Below are 17,467 nucleotides of genomic sequence, written 5' to 3'. Positions count from 1 at the left end.
GTATATCTCTTGTTTGATCTCTGAATTGCCTCAGGGCTTGACCCACAAGAAAATAGTGCTTCGATGCAGGGTAAATTGATTTTACATTTATCCATCAAATATTTGTTCTCTCATTCTCATAGAACACTGCTTTTTATGCTGTCATTTGCGAACAGGTGGTTGCAGTCCTTGTTTTAGTTATAGAGAGAAAGACCCCAAATTTTATTGCAGAAACCAAAGTTAATGCTCAGGGGACTCTTTTGGACATTCCACTTGCTTGTTTTTTGTTGGGTAAGTTATGTATAAATGTTACTCAAGAAAAGTCAGCTATATTCACTTTCTTTGTCTTGCATGTGCATGCATTAACTATCAATTGTTTTACTTGGTGTTTTATACATTATAAACATCTCTGGGGTTCTCCTTTCATTGACTATAATAGCAAGCTTTCTAAGCATATTTTTGGGGTTTGTCCCTTTTTCTTGTTTGGGGTTTTCTTGGGAAAAAAAAGGGAAAGAAGTAATTAGGTGTAATATAATTAAAGCAAAAAAGAAGACAAGAAATGAGAATACGTGAAACGGAAATGGGAGAGAAACGGAAATGAGAGAGGAGAGGAAGTGAAGCGAAAATGGAAGAAGAAAATGAGATCCATGAGAGATGAATGGGGGTGTAGCTGCCTAGCAAAAATAAATGAGTAAAACTAGGAAGGATAAAATTGAAATTAAAAGAATTTGGAAAGGTGAAGGAAGCATGGTGTGGTGATAAAGGGAGCAACACCCCTCAATTTTTATACTCGCAATGGTTTTACTATTTATCATTCCATATTTTCACATATACCATTTTCTTTACTTTTAGTCAAAAATTACAAATTAAAATTGTTATGATAATATTGAAAATAGTTAATTATGATGTTAAAGTCTTTGACTTAATTGATAACTAGAATTTTTATTTTTCATTTTAAATTTTTATTCATTTAATTTTTTAAAAAACATTAAATATCACGTTAAATCTTGAACTTTTTGATAATTAAAGTTTTCATTCACTTAATATCTTTAAAAATTGATTATCATGTTGGGTTTTGGATTTGTTTATTAATTAAAATTTCATAATAATTTTGAAGATTACTAATTAGCATGTTAAGTTTTGGATTTGCTTAATAATTAGCATCTTCATAAAAATCTCAAAATATTAAAAAGATATATATCAACCCTCAAACCTATTTTTTAAAACAACTAAGAACTAATTGTTATTTTTTATTAAATCTTTTTTCTCAAATAATTTTTAAAGAATTACATAACTCTCATTTCCTCCTACTTGCTAGTAAAATATTAATACTTTTTCATCCATATCTAACTAATTTACAAACTCGATTCACCTACTATCATAATTTAGGTTTTTTTTTATAGATTTCTTTAATAAATTATGAATGTGACTCCTATTATTTATAATTTATTATTTGGGTCCCAACGTGGGTTGGTTAAATATATAGTAATACATACAAACTAGGAAAACATGTGATAGTTAACGTGTGCTTGCATTTTATATTGCTTTAGCATCTTTATGTTTTAATTTTTTTACCACATTATTTTATTTTAATAAATTAATTTATTTTGCGTTAAAGCAGAAGATACATGGTTTAATTTCTAACAATATATATTAACATATTTTTATTTGTAGAAGATAGATAAATTATTTTTATGAAGTAGTGGTCATTATTTCCTCTTCTGTTTTAATCATCCCCAGTCTGTGTTATGATTTTAAAGTATTATTAACATAGAAATAAAAAAAATACTGTGTATACTAAGAATAGAATCCTTAGTTAATAATTGGGAAATAATGGTGCTCAATCCCGCATATCTAGGTTTTCCTAGCGTTTAGAAAAAATAAGACAGATACACAAGCAACGTTTAAAAAATAAAAAAAATAAAACGTTTCTTGTGTGCGATTTATTCCTATGTTCTTGTAAAACAATTACTGCTCTAATTATTATGATAATATTGCTGATATTTTTATCATGGTGTAAAAGTCAAGAAAGTGAAAGGAAGACAAATACGTAATAGGATGATTAGGCAGGATATGAATGGACACAAAATATATTCTGGATTTGAACAGTTGGAGCTTGAAAAATCTCAAAAACTATTAGATGTATAAATAGGTGAGAATCAATTTATCTCATCAATATTGTTGTCGAAAATTCTATATAAAATATAAGACAATTTCATTATATATAAAATAAATGAATAAGGTTATGGAAAATTTTAACTTTAGGTTTTGAAATCATGATATTTTAACAATTTTTTTAACAATTTTTTGACAATAAATTACGTATTACTATTTTATTGATTCGTAGATTTTAAACGGATCAATCACGAACTAACAAACATAGACATGGATAGTTGTAAAAGAAAGTTATTAAAAAAACTTTTTTCTTAGTTTTTATCGACAATATTAACTAAAGCCAAAAACTTGTAAGGAAACAAACCCCATGTGACACGAATTGCTATTAATACTAAGAAAATTGGAGGGAATCCCGAATCGTGATCTTATTTCGTAAGGAAAAGAAACATATTCAATATAATAATATTGACATTAATATTAAAAGATAATGATGGAGGGAACTACATATACATTAATTTGGCAAGACTGAAGAAGTTGTCATTAATGGAAGTAAGAAGGAAGAAGAAGATATGAGCAACATGAAGCTCCCTGTAATAGATCTCTCCTCGCGTGATTCTGTTTCCACTGCCATTGCTATTCGTCAGGTTCTTCCTTTCTCTTTTAATCATCAATTTATGTTAATAATTACCATTGCATGCATTGGTGATGTTTTTGAATTGTGTTAATATAACCTAATAGGCGTGCATTAAGTATGGTTGCTTTTACCTTGTTAACCACGGGCTGGAGAATGAACTGGGCAAAGCTTTTGATGAGAGTAGAAGGTTCTTCTCACTTCCAATGGATGAGAAAATGAAGTTGGCTCGCAAGGAATTAAGAGGTTACACTCCTCTCGATCCTGCCTTAGGCCTCCATGGTATATTCTTCCTTTCCTTTTTCGTTACTTTTATTTCAGATATTACTTATTCCTATTACGCCTAATAATTTTTCATTATTTAGAAGTCGTATTGAAACTTTCAGATCAACTAGAAATCAAATCAATAGATATAAATTTCATCATTCAAACCAGTTTTATAGATTGAATTAAATTTAAAATTTAATATCAGAACCAATTAGACTTCGATTTTAAAGTTCATTCTTTAACGAGTCAAGACCTAAAAATTATAATAGATTCAAAATAGATAATACTTTACGTGTATGATGATTGACTCTGTTGATGTTACTTGGCGGACTTGGATTCGATGAGTATGAAATGCTTCATTTTCTAGTTACATAGACAGCAAACTAATATATTGTCATGCATCATCATGATCAGGTGATTCAAAAGAGAGCTATTATATTGGTTCTATTGCTGATACAAATGCTAAGCTTAATCAATGGCCTTCTGAAGGTTTAGTCGTGCTGTTTTCGTTTTACATATATTTGTTCTAACATCTACATGAGCTTTATTTGAGATATTTGTGTTGCAAGGACCTCAGAATCACTTGGAAATTGGAGACCATCAATGGAATTATTCTACTGGAAACTCTTGTTAGTTTCTTTTGCTTTAGCAGTCAAATATATATATATATATATATATATATATATATATATATATATATATATATATATATATATATATATATATATATATCATGAATATTGTTAATAGGAGCATTTTTTTTCAGCTTTTTACCCCTTTTCAATGTAATCTAATCAGAATACTATTTCTTTTCTCTGAACTGTAACATTTTAATTGATGTATTTTATTATTATTATTAATATTTACATGAAATATTACAGTTCTCAATATATATATATATATAAAACAGTGCTTATTGATTGGAAAAAAGTAAGAACAAAAAATTTAATCTTCTAATTAGAAATTCTGATTTGTATTTAATTGGACTTAGAATTATATTAAAGAATCCTATCTGCATGTGTATTTTAGAAGTTATTAATGTTGTTTTCCTGAGATACAGTGAAGCTGGAAAAAAGCTGTTTTCTCTATTTGCCCTGTCCTTGAATTTGGATCAACATTTCTTTGAAAAGATTGGTGCCATTGATAAACCATCAGCTTTTCTTCGCCTTATGCGCTATCCAGGTTCATTTTTAACCTACAATTCTCTTTCCCAACTTCTTCCGGTTACTCCGATCATATAGCATCACACATGTTTGTTAATTTGCTTCAAAGAACCTGCGCATTTGTAGTGCTTTATTTATCTATCTTAGTTATTAACATAAATGGTTACACTTGTTGATATTGCTGGTAGGTGAAATGGGAGATCATGAAGAGATATGTTCTGCACATACAGATATTGGGGCACTCGCCCTTCTCATCACTGATGGAGTCCCCGGACTACAGGTTCTTCTCACTGCCCCTTTTCCTAATCCTTTACACTTATTCATATTTATTGTTACTATTTCATTCACTATTTAATTTCTACTATTGGTATATTTTTAATTTATATATCAAAATCAATTTTTACATTCAAGGACTCGAGTATTTCATTATCCTATTTTCAGATCTGTCAGGACAAATCAAAGGAACCACAAATCTGGGAGGATGTGCCTTACATGGAGGGGTGAGTTCATGAAGATATATGATAAGTTTGTGCAGAAGTTATTGATACTTGGAAAACAGTTTGAATCTCGGTCAAATATGTTATCTTACACAATCACAATTAAAAATGTACAATTATAGTGTTCATGATTTGATTGGCATGTTCAGGGCATTTGTTGTGAGCATTGGGGACTTGATGGAGAGGTGGACAAATTGTTTATACCAGTAATCTCATCACCCATTAATCTTATCTTGTTTGTTTGTTTTACAAATAATATTTATAAATTTCAATTATCTGCCATTAATTTTATAGGTCAACACTGCACCGGGTTAAACGAACTGGCAAAGAACGCTACTCAGTAATCCACTAATCAGAAACTACTGTGTTTTTTATTCACACCAAAATTTTGCAATTTTTGTGGTTATGTTTGGTAAATTTTGACGAGGTCTGAGGTGAATTTTTTCACTTAATTAACATGATTTGAAACTTGTTTTTGGTAGATGGCTTTTTTCTTAGACCCTCATCCTGACTGCGTGGTTGAATGCATCGAAACTTGTTGTAGCCAATCGTCCCCTCCAAGGTAGAAATAAATTCGTTCTCTTACTCTGATTCAAATATCTCATAACAATTCATAGAACATAAACATGACCTAACAACATTATTTTAGGTTTGTTTCTAGTTTCATGCATTTTTCTTAAATTTTATTTCCTGGATGATAGAAACTTTGTCTGTGTTTCATTGCAGATTCTCTCCAATCCGCAGTGGAGACTACATGAATGAACGTTTTGCAAACTCACCAGTCTGAAGTTGATTTCAAAAGAAAAAGATGTTATTAGCAAAAGACCGATTAATAACGAGAAGTTGTTGTGTATGATGGTGGTAACTATGTAGAATGGGAGTTGTTTTATACATTTAGCAGTATTAATTTTAAAAATATATTTATAATTATTAAAGTGAAAAAAAGAGAAGATATAACTATCATTCATTAATTATATTTTTCAAAATCTATCTATTTTAATAGCTTTTAATGAAAATAAAAAATAAAAAACATTCCTCGTCAACAGAAGGAATAAAAATCCGTCCATGCCTTCTAATTCTTCCCAGTTTTTTAGTAGAGAATTTCATTACTTTTTAGGATATTTAAATTGGCTTTATTTTAACTTTTCTATTTTTTAAATATTTTTGTTTAAAGAAAAAAAATTAATTCATTAAATTATTATCAAATCCAAATTCAAAAAATATTTAAAAGTTTACATTCAAAAAATTTAATAGCAATTATATACACTAATATTGATAAATATGTTTGTTGAAAATTTTCTAATACATTAAAAAATTAACAAACTATTAACAGGTAATAAAAATTATGTTGATAATAAAAAAATATTTTTTGTAGATATAAAAATAAGAATGATGATAAATGTTAAAAGAAAGAATTACTTTATATTTGTAAAAACATAGTTCCTCTAATAAAAAAACTATCAAAGCGAACAATAATTATAATTTAGAATAAAAAATAACCTTAACAAACTAAACAAAATATAATTTCTATTAATGTTAATAAAAAATTTAATCAAAGTTAACTGAAAAATAATCACATCAATAATGTTTAACTTTATAAAATCGATAATGTCTTGACTGAAATTGAGTTAAGAAAATAATACTAAATATAAAATTTGAATTACGGTGTGTTGGAAGTTCTACATCGACTAAAGATAAGACCAATTTAAAGTATATATAACCTTACTTTACAAGTCGATAAGACCAATTTAAAGTATATATAACCTTACTTTACAAGTCGATTTTGTGAGGTTAAGTTAGGCTTAAAATTCAGTTCGCCAATTTAAAGTATATAACTTAACTTTACAAGCCGGTTTTGTAGAGTTAAATTAGGTTTAAAATTCACTTCTTAACATGGTATCAGAGTCATGGTTAGACTCTATTCTAACGATATTTATCGTTTGTTAGACATGTTGTTCCACCCGCTATCGGGCCATTATCGGACCACTCATTAATATCTAGTCTCAGACCAAATATAAATTATTACTTTTTAAATTCAAAACCATCTTTTTACAAATATTTCAAATAATCTTATGAAAATTTGAAATTTTAATTTATTTTAAAATATCTTACTTAAATATCATCTTTTTATCATAAAGTATTTTAAACTTTTCGTGAAAATCAATTATTCTCTTAACGTTTTCGTTCATGTGAAAGTTTTACTATAAAGATAATAAAAAGGTCTTAATCAAATTAAAAAATTAGATTTTTCCAATAAATTTAAAATATTTTAAATAATAATTTAAAGTTAGTTATTATAGAAGTTGATAACATTAATGATCTCATTTTGTAAAAAAAGATAGTCCATATTAATATATTATCAACATTTAGATATATATATATAGAGAGAGAGAGAGAGAGAGAGAGAAAATGTATGTAAGAAATTATATAATATGATAAAAAGAAAATTATAGAAAATAATAAATATTTTAAATAAAAATTTAAAGTTAATTATTATAAAATTGGATAACATGATCTTATTTTGTCAAAAAAAAAATATTGTCCGTATTAATATCTTATCGATATTAGAGAGAGAAAATGTATTGAAGAAATTATATAATATTATAAAAGTAAAATTATAGAAAATAATAAATATTAATTAAACATATACATGTATGTGAAGGTTTCTATAAATTATCAAGAAATGTGTTAAATATTATTATTAAATGTGTTAACGAAAATAATTGTTTTGAATAAAAAAATAGTGGACTTGGATTTAAATTTCATATTACCTATGATATATTTGCATTTAAAAATATTATAAATTAATAACAATTTTTTTTCTTAAAGTAGTCAATAACGAGAGAAGAATATATATATATATATATATATATATATATATATATATATATATATATATATATATATATATATATATATATATATTCTCGTTATTTTTTTTCCTTTTATCCTACTAGATAGAAATAATCAATATAAGTATAAGTTGTTTGTTTTTGAGTTTATTATTAACATAAACATTATTTGTTTAGATTGATTAATTGTTTGGATTTATTAATTAATTACTTTTATTTTCTTTTCTTCCTTCTGATTCGCAGCCGCCCAAAAGAATCTTGAACTTGTTATAACAGGTCTTCTGATAAAGTCATTGCTATCTCAGCAGCCAAATTAATATCAATTTCCTTTGTTTGTCACCGACCATTAGACAGCCGTTATTTGCTCTATTTGTCACGTTTCTCCATTTTTGTTTCTTTTACATAAGCATCAAACGCAAAATGAAAACTCAAAGCAGAAAATATTATAGTGACGATAAATGTGAAGAAAAATAAAATGAAGGTGGTGACTAAACAAAAAGAGTGAAAAATATTAATGAAAAATGAGAGGATGAGAAGAAAAAAAGGACAGAAATATCTATTTCCATTTAGGATTGGGAACAACAAGCATGATTTATACCAGACCAGCGTGTCGGCCAACACAACACTTGTTTTTGGTAAAAGAGTCAACATTATCACGTTTTTTATTTGTGTTTTTGGTCCTTTGAAAACATGGTATAAAACAAGGCAAACACTATTTTCGTTCATTCTGAGGGAAGAACTCTGAATTAAAAGCTTAGCTGTGGTATTCAGATTTCCGAAGACGTTGTTAGGGTTTGGTGTGGGGAAAATGGAAGGTGTCGACCACTTGGCTTTCGAGAGGAATAAGGCTCAGTTCGATGTGGACGAGATGAAGATCGTTTGGGCTGGTTCTCGTGAAGACTTTGAGCTTTCTGACCGTATTTCTCGCCTTGTTGCTAGCGATCCGGTGAATTTCCTTCTCTACTTCTTCAATTTCCTTCTTCAATCTCAAAATCATTTTTTTAATCGTGTTGTCAACTTTACTGAAAAGTGATCTTAATAATCATGTTATGGTACCCACCAACAATTTATCTACAATTTAAATATAGCTGTAGATTATTGGCATCAAATATTAATAACCTCATTACACACTCACGGTTCTTGAAAGAAGAGAGGAGGAGAATTGACACGAGTGTATCACTCTATAATTGATTTCACTCTTGCAAAATACATGTTTGCAGGCTTAATAGGCGAAGAATATCAATAAAAAAAACTATATTCTTCACGGTGAAGAAATGGCAGTGGCCGGTGTAGCCGAGATCAGAAAATGATGAGGCAGTGTGCAGTGAATTTATTTAATTATATTTAACAAAATTAATTGAAAAGAAAACAAGTTTGTATGCTAGGTGGTGAAATATATATCTTTTATATTAACTTGATTTAACTTCTATCAATAGTAAAAAGAAAATTTACATAGGTCCTATTTGGATTAGTAATAGTAAAGTAGCAGTAAATAAAAAGATAAAGTGAATCAAGTTTCTATGTGCTGAAGTACAAATCAAAATTCAACTTTCCGGAAAGTTAAATGTATTAGTTTTTATAAATTAATTTATATGTAACTTAAATTTTATTCATGTAAGAAATTAGCTGTTTCTACTTTCTTCCTTTACAAGAGCTTACTGTGAAGTTTATTTAAACAAAACATAAGTATTTCGAGCTACAAGCGGGTAGTTAATGTTTCACAAATCACTGTTCATCTCGAGCATGCAAAGTAGTTCGATTATATTTCCTTCACTTAAGCTATTAGTTTGCTGTGGTCATGGTGTCTTTCAAAATCTGAAACCTGGACTGGTTTGTCTTTGTTTTGTAGGTGTTCAGAAAGGATGACAGAGCTGCGCTTGGTAGAAAGGAATTATTTAAGAACACTTTGAGGAAAGCAGCTCATGCATGGAAAAGGGTAATCGAGCTCCGTCTCAGTGGTGAGTTTTCTGCTCTTGGTATTTTGCATTTGTTTTTGGATCTTATTTTTGTTCCTTTGGAAGCATATAGTTTTCTATTATATTAACATTTATTGTTCTCTATAATTTCGCAAACTGCATTCTTACAGAACCGGAAGCTTATAAGCTCAGAGCTTTTGTGGATCAACCTGCATTTACGGATCTTCATTGGGTATAATGCAAACTCTTGTCCTGATTGCATTTTTCTTTACATGGGATAAATCACGGGGAGGGGGTAGCATTCCTTTCTGTACTAAGTTTTAGTTATTTATATTCTTTTGCAGGGAATGTTTGTTCCTGCTATCCAAGGACAGGGCACTGATGAGCAGCAGCAGAAGTGGTTACCTCTAGCTTATAGAATGCAAATAATTGGTTGCTATGCCCAAACTGAACTTGGTCATGGATCCAATGTTCAAGGGCTAGAAACAACTGCAACATTTGATCCCAAAACAGACGAGTTTGTTATCCATAGCCCCACATTGACTTCCAGCAAAGTGAGTGAAATGGATGATCACTATGTGTGCCTTTACTAGTCTCTTACAATTTTAACCCTTTAAGAATCTACGTCTTACATTTTGCCTTGTGCTTAACAACTACATTCACCGAAAAAATTTGGATTTTTCTTATGCATTCACTGTTTGTACTTTTTTAAAAGGTATTTGGATATATATATCATGCTTCTGACATTGATTTAATCAGTGGTGGCCTGGTGGATTGGGTAAAGTATCCACTCATGCTGTTGTTTATGCCCGTCTAATTATTGATGGTCAAGACTATGGAGTGCATGGTAATTACCAACTGTACTCATCCAAATTTCCGGTGTTAGATTCAGAGGCAAATTATGTGACTATAATTATTTGTCCAATTTGAAGGTTTCATTGTGCAGCTGCGGAGCTTGGATGATCATTTACCTCTTCCAGGCATTACTATTGGTGATATTGGCATGAAATTTGGAAATGCAGCTTATAACACCATGGACAACGGAGTACTGACATTTGACCATGTACGAATTCCAAGGAATCAAATGTTAATGAGGTATTTCCGTTTTACATCTCGTCCTTCTCTAGCCTGGCCAAAGGAAAATCCAATAATCCAAGTTTGTGGTTTTATGGTGTATAATACTAATAATGCTTAAATAGGGAATGTGTTGAAATTAATGTATGAAATAGTGTTTCTAGCAGTGCTCTTTTGCCAATTCTATCATGGGGTGACTGCTCTATTCTTTTAATCTACCAGGGTTTCACAGGTTACCAGAGAAGGAAAATATGTACACTCCAATGTTCCAAGACAACTAGTTTATGGCACCATGGTAAATGTGAGACAAAAAATTGTAGCTGATGCATCAGTTGCTTTGTCTCGAGCAGTTTGCATTGCTACAAGATATAGTGCTGTTCGAAGACAGTTTGGGTCGCATAATGGAGGTCTAGAAACACAGGTAAGCGTTAAAAGTCTCAACATTGATGCATGCTGTTGCTTGTTGATAATTCTTATTTTATTGAGATGTGCTAATGAAAATCTCTTTTAAAAAATATTATAAATTTTAGAAAGCAATAAAAAGGAGGCTAAAACCAAAATTACATTCTGAATTTTAAAATAAGATGCTTTGCTTTAATGCTAAGTTTCCCTCTGGTTGTCTAATTCTGGAAGTCTCACTTTTAATATTTTTTAATGATATGTATAATGGGAAGTGTGACGACATCCCTCCTTATCTGGTGTATTAAATTTAGTTGTGTGGCGTTGAATTCTCTATTTATATCTGTCAAATGGGAAAAATAAAAAATGTGATTCTAATTAGTTTCATTCAAAGTTTGGTCTGCTTAATTCGTGGTTATGCATTTCTTTTAGGTGATTGATTACAAAACACAGCAGTCTAGGCTCTTCCCTTTGCTGGCTTCTGCTTATGCTTTTAGATTTGTTGGTGAGTGGCTGCTATGGCTTTATACGGACGTGACAGAAAGATTGAAAGCTAAAGATTTTTCAACATTGCCTGAGGCTCATGCATGCACTGCTGGATTGAAATCCTTGACTACTACCGCCACTGCTGTATGTTATTACTTTCGTATTTCTCTTCTGATTGGTCTTAGACTTACTCGTTTAATTTAATTAACTGATAGGCTGCTTTATATAGCACTTAAAATATGGTTTTATCTTGGGAATTTTCCCTAACTTTATATGCTTTGCTCTCCTAACTGAGAGTCCACGAGTGATATTGACAGGTCCTCCTTTTACTTCTTTCCATATGATGAAACTTGTTTTTTTCTCATTTTTTTGTTGTACCCCTTATACATTTAACTTTTTTTGCTTGAAATATGTTATTATTATTAACACATTGATGGGTTTGACTGTTCCTCAAAGCTAAAACCTTTCAAATGAACTGTGTGCAGATTTTAAGTGCATTCGTATGGAGTTTTGTAAAAAGCGCTTTCATGATTTAGTTTTTAGAGCTTGCAGTTACTCAAACTACATTTTTCGTTTAAATTAAAAGTAGTAAAATAGGTGTCTTTTAAATTAACATAATTGTTGTAAATACATTTTTTTTTAATTTAAAAAAGGGTTCTTTTTTATATAAACACAAACAAACAGGTCCTTACAATAATGACCCTTCACGCATTACAATCCTGCATCTGCTAGTTGTCAATTTGAAATAAAAACTAACACCACAGAGCAGCACGATCAGGTCTATATATTTTGCATAACAGGTATTTTAAATTCTGGCTTCTGATAAAAGAGAGCTTAATATTCCTGAATTGCAGTACTGTAATATATTTCCATTAATGAGCTACTCAGTCATCTATTTGTGTGTCAGATAATTGAATGGATGAGTAATCCTTGCATATAAATGGATTAATTGTTTCTATTGTTGTCGTTTTTCTATTATCCTTTTATGGTATCCTTATAACATCATTATGTAACTCTGAACTTTTATGCTCGATTAAAGTTAGATTGAGTCAATTTGCAGGATGGAATTGAAGAATGCCGAAAATTATGCGGTGGTCATGGTTATCTTTGTAGCAGTGGTCTCCCTGAGTTATTTGCTGTTTATGTTCCTGCTTGCACTTATGAAGGTGACAATATTGTGCTGCTGTTACAGGTTTGTTAAATGTTAAATAATGCATTCTATTATTTTGTTAATCATTATTTAATTTAGTTTTCACTGAGCCCTTCCCCCGCTGTGAATAAGATTTAGTGTGCAGCATGAACACTAACTTCTTTTGCTTGAAAGCTAGGCTTTTGTTTGTTTGACATAGATTCATACATTTCGTAAAACACCTATATTTTGGGGGCACCGTGGGTTTCGTATAGTTTTAAATTCGAAGTAATACTATTTTTTTATGAGTGCTTCATATTACATCCCCATGCATTCTCCTTTTGGAGGTTTTCTTTAGGAATAATTAAGGAGTTTTGACAACTTCTAGAAAATCTGATGTAGGTGGCAAGGCATCTCATGAAGACTGTTTCTCAGCTGAGCACTGGAAATAAGCCTGTTGGTACTACAGCTTATATGGCTCGACTGGAACAACTGTTGCAATACCATTCTGATGTTAAAAAGGGTATGGTATCCAAATCAAATGTGTTTAGTTAATATTACTAATACTAACTATGAGTTGTAATATTATACTTGTTTTTATTCCCTGCAGCTGAGGATTGGTTGAAGCCTAATGTTGTGTTGGAAGCATTTGAAGCTAGGGCTGCTAGGATGTGTGTTGCCTGTGCTCAAAATCTTAGCAAGTTCTCTAATCCTGAAGAGGGTAAATGATTCGATCATCTCAAGATGTAAACTATTTGTGACTGGACATTGATTTATTGTTGTAATTCGTGCAACATGGATGGACATTATTTCGCAATTTGCTAATGGCTTTTCTGACAACAGGTTTTCAAGAACTCGCAGCTGATTTAGTTGAGGCAGCTGTTGCTCATTGTCAGCTAATTGTTGTTTCCAAGTGAGCTTCTTCCATTATCGCATCTATAGATTTACAATTGCATTGCTTAGTCTTGGTAAAGAGTGAGTCAAATACTTATCAAGATAAACACATAATAAGATAATACTAGGCTCCATTCCTCTAAAACTTTATGTAAACGTTAATAGTAGAAATATAGAGTGATGGACTTTTTTAAGGTGAAAAGGAGCATCAAAGTGAAAGTAGTTCAAATAAAATAAGCAACTGTTGTTGTTATTTAATAGCGTACATTAGGGTTCGTTATTTAAAACCAGGATTTGCTTGAATATTCTACACTTAAGTTTATCAAACACTGTTAGAGAGTCTACATTAATTAGAGAAAAGATCAATTTATACCGTATAACTCAGTGTAAATCTCATCTTAATAGTCGATTTTGTAAGATTGAGTTAAACTTAAAGTTTATTTATTAACATGTTACCAAAACCATGAGTTAGTCTATGATGAGGTATGTTAGAAATCTCACATCGACTCGAGATAAAACTAATTTATACTATATAAGTGGGTGACAGTTTTGTAAGATCAAGTTAAGTTTAAAGTCTATTTCTTAACAAACTTTTTTTTCTTCTAGATTTATTGACAAGCTGCAGCAAGATATATCTGGAAAGGGAGTGAAACATATATTAGAAGTTCTCTGCAGCGTCTATGCTTTGTCTCTGCTTCATAAGCATCTTGGTGATTTTATTTCCACTGGCTGCATTGACCCAAAACAAGGATCACTTGCCAACGAGCAGCTAAGAAACTTGTACTCACAGGTTTGTCCTCAACAATTCAATAGCATCTTCTGGTTTTTACATTTTAGTCAATTGTACGAACACTAATTGATGATTTTACGTGTGATCAGGTTCGTCCTAATGCTGTTGCACTTGTCGATGCATATAATTACACTGATCACTACCTTGGTTCAATTCTTGGACGTTACGATGGAAATGTGTATCCGAAGTTGTACGAGGAAACATGGAAGGATCCTTTGAATGATTCAATTGTTCCTGATGGCTTTAAAGAGTATATTCAACCCTTGCTTAAGCAACAACTACGAAATGCTAGACTCTAAGAAATTTACCCTTGACGCCATAAATAAGGTCAGTGAAGTTCTGCGGAACGATAAATAAAATTAGGCGTTCATCGCAGTTAGGTGCATCTGGAACTGAAAAAACTTATTTATTACATTAATCATGCTTAATGTCCAATTTCGTGTCTATAATTTTTTCTTGTGTCGTACTAATTCACATATGTTTATGGTTATGGGTTACGAACTTAAGATTGTTAGTTTAGTTTTTTATTTTTTTTAAGTTGGTTTTTGTTCACAGTAGCTCTTATTTTCAATTTTCCAAAGTGGTGCTACGAAAATTTCCCTGATTTCTACATAAATTTTATTTTATTAAATTATAGTTTGAGTGAAAAAAAAGTGTCATGTTAGTACGTTGATGAACTACACATGTAAAGAAAGTAAAGTTAATTAAAAAAAATGGTGTAAAAATTGATTTTGATTAAAATGTATTATGAATTTATTGTTGATATTTATGAACGAAAAGTTATTTAAATGTGTTCCAACTTGTACCCAATCTAACGATTGAACTCAATTATTTAACATATTTTCTTTGATCTTCTGAAGTGACGTGGTTGATGCAAACCTGCATATGCCTCTTGGTAAGTTTAGAGACATAAAATAATCCATTATTATTTTGATAAAATATATTAAATAATAAAATTTCAAAAGAAATAATATATTTCACATAAGTAAAATAGAATTAAACATAAATATTAAATTAATATTTACTAAATTAAATCATATTTTCTATGTAAAATTAATTATTGTATTTAGTAAATTTAATATAAAGGAATCTCTCTGTATTAAAATCTTATCAAATAAAATTAAAAATTTAACATTTTATTGTATATTTTAACTAAAAATCTGTATTCCAGAGTACTTTAAAGAATACCTCATAATCGTTTTAAACTAAATTTACGTTATTTTCGTTCAGACGGTAAAGAAAAATTTATATGCAGTTAACTTTAAATTATTTTACTAAAAATAATTAAGAACATAAATTATTGTGTGCATTTTATTTATTTATTTATTTTAATTTTTGTAGGTTTCTCAGCAGCACACAACAATGATAGCTTTCTTTATCCATCACATCAACCAAAAAGCTAATCCATATCGGTCAAGAGCATTTAATGATGTAGGACATCTAATTAAGCACGTTAGACTAAAAATGAATGGGCAATCCAACAAATAATACACTTTTGCCAACTAATTTTGGTGATGTCATAATTAATTCAAACAAAAACAATACATTGTTCCAGTATATTCTTACAGTACAGGATAATTGATGTCAAGTGTTAAATTATTAAAATTTATATTATTTAATATTTTCAAATATGATTTTAATTGAGGACTTTAGTTTCCATTGCTAATGTATACATTGGTATACTGTCAACTCATTAATCAGTAATTGCATATATAAATTTTAAGACAGATATTGCAAAGATTTAAAAAAATTATCATATTTGATAATTGAAAATATATTGTTATTGTATACATTTTTTTTTATGTTAAACTAACTTTTAATATGATTAAAAGATAGTCTTAAATTACTCAATAAATGAATTAATTAACTGTTTTAGAAGTTATTAATTGATATACAACTTTAACACTATTTGTTTTTTTTCTTCAAAAGATGAAAAATAAAAAAGTGTTCTCAATTGAATTTTTTGATTTTTAATGTTGTTTTAATATTATTTCTTCAAAAATATTTTATATATTTTATAATATGAAAAATCAATGTATTCTAAATACTAACACGAAAATTCAATAAAAAAAAATCTAAATTCTATTAATTAACTACTCTGTTTCCCTTGTCACGCATTACTTGATTTCAGCAATAAATGAAACAACGTTAAATTGTGAATAATTTGAATTACGTTTACTTCTAATTTCAGAAGAATTTATTGATTTTAGGTTTAAACTCTTTAGTTGTTTTTATTTACGTGGGTTTTTCCCAGTTTAATCCTCTTCTTATTAGAATCTCCAATTGAGTTTTTATAAGTGCTAATTTGAATCAATTGAGTCCCTTCCGTTAAATTTAGTTAACGGAGTTAAGTTTTTGCACAGGTGGAAGATTGATGTGTTAAATTTTTAAAACGTGGCATACTGAGAGTTGAACATGGAATTTAGCAACTTTTTAAATTTTAATAATATGAATTTCTGAAATGGGATTTAGGGTTCATAGAAGAGGAACAAGAAGCTACAAGTGGCAAAGAAGATGAAAGTAAATTTGTCATTAAATGGAGAGGATGACCAAAAGAACCTCATGGATCTGGGAAATTTAGAGCTGGAAAGGAACACGCGGTTGGAGAATCTTATTGTCAGAAAAAGAAAGGAGATTGATATCTGAGAAAAATCTAATAGACTTAGATTTTGCTGATATTCCCAGTAAAAGCTCAACCCAGAAAAACCCAAACAGCATCCAGAGCACCACCGTGAATCTCCTCGTGCGATCTCTTTCTTTCACCTATAATTCCCAAAATCCAGAAAACGCAAAAAAAAAAAACAAACCGCCACTCTCCCTGAAATCGCGAGTCTTCTCCTCCATCACCGCCGCACAACCCATAATCGCATTAGCCTACATCGCACCACTTTCACTTGCAGATCCAGAAAAGCCAGAAGTGTCGTAACCACCAAGAACTTCTTCTCCATAGATCGTAACGCAAACCCTGCAAGAAACCACTTCTCAGAATCGCGCCACTGCTTCCATGTTCTTCCTCTTCCAGAGATTTTGAAACCTACAAGGAAAGCAAAGAACCAGAAATAGATTCCTTAGTGCGACCCAGTAGCAATGTCGCGCCATCAGCAGCGATGAGCAATCCTTCATTAGTTAGCCAAACCCACGTCGCGGTAGTGCACCATCTTCCCTTCGCGGCGTAGAAGCAGGAACAATTTTCCCCAATTTGCTGAAATGCAATTGGGGTGGATTTGATCAACAACCACTTCTCAGATCTACAACCACTTAATCTTCATCCCTTC

At 30.1% G+C, this 17,467-nt stretch overlaps 2 protein-coding genes across 4 annotated transcripts; both read left to right on the top strand.

The window, feature by feature from the left end:
- The first annotated feature begins 2,588 nt into the window (after window positions 1–2,588).
- On the top strand, window positions 2,589–5,545 carry LOC108335408 (2-oxoglutarate-Fe(II) type oxidoreductase hxnY). The gene is made up of 11 exons (XM_017571422.2): window positions 2,589–2,738; window positions 2,833–3,007; window positions 3,407–3,481; window positions 3,570–3,621; window positions 4,053–4,174; window positions 4,344–4,435; window positions 4,597–4,655; window positions 4,802–4,858; window positions 4,947–4,992; window positions 5,135–5,214; window positions 5,379–5,545. The coding sequence occupies exons 1-11, from the start codon at window positions 2,664–2,666 to the stop codon at window positions 5,437–5,439; spliced, it is 894 nt and encodes a 297-aa protein (XP_017426911.1). The 5' UTR covers window positions 2,589–2,663; the 3' UTR covers window positions 5,440–5,545.
- A 2,453-nt stretch (window positions 5,546–7,998) lies between these two features.
- Window positions 7,999–15,821, top strand: LOC108336013 (peroxisomal acyl-coenzyme A oxidase 1). 3 transcript variants are annotated; one of them, XR_008245653.1, is made up of 16 exons: window positions 7,999–8,450; window positions 9,354–9,462; window positions 9,591–9,652; window positions 9,765–9,974; window positions 10,180–10,267; window positions 10,353–10,515; window positions 10,717–10,915; window positions 11,326–11,523; window positions 12,440–12,571; window positions 12,911–13,031; window positions 13,119–13,229; window positions 13,352–13,421; window positions 14,009–14,192; window positions 14,282–14,519; window positions 15,053–15,087; window positions 15,534–15,821. XR_008245653.1 is itself a non-coding variant. In XM_052869485.1 (15 exons), the coding sequence occupies exons 1-14, from the start codon at window positions 8,313–8,315 to the stop codon at window positions 14,489–14,491; spliced, it is 1,995 nt and encodes a 664-aa protein (XP_052725445.1). In that variant the 5' UTR covers window positions 7,999–8,312; the 3' UTR covers window positions 14,492–14,519; window positions 15,534–15,821. The 3 variants fall into 3 exon arrangements, 2 of the variants coding, with proteins under 2 accessions (XP_052725445.1, XP_017427778.1); XM_052869485.1 differs by lacking the exon at window positions 15,053–15,087; XM_017572289.2 differs by lacking the exons at window positions 15,053–15,087; window positions 15,534–15,821 and having other exon boundaries at window positions 8,001–8,450; window positions 14,282–14,641.
- Window positions 15,822–17,467: the final 1,646 nt, after the last annotated feature.

Source organism: Vigna angularis, chromosome 10 (assembly GCF_016808095.1).
Source record: "Vigna angularis cultivar LongXiaoDou No.4 chromosome 10, ASM1680809v1, whole genome shotgun sequence".
NCBI classification, from domain to species: domain Eukaryota; kingdom Viridiplantae; phylum Streptophyta; class Magnoliopsida; order Fabales; family Fabaceae; genus Vigna; species Vigna angularis.
This window is presented reverse-complemented; position numbering and strand designations above follow the sequence as displayed.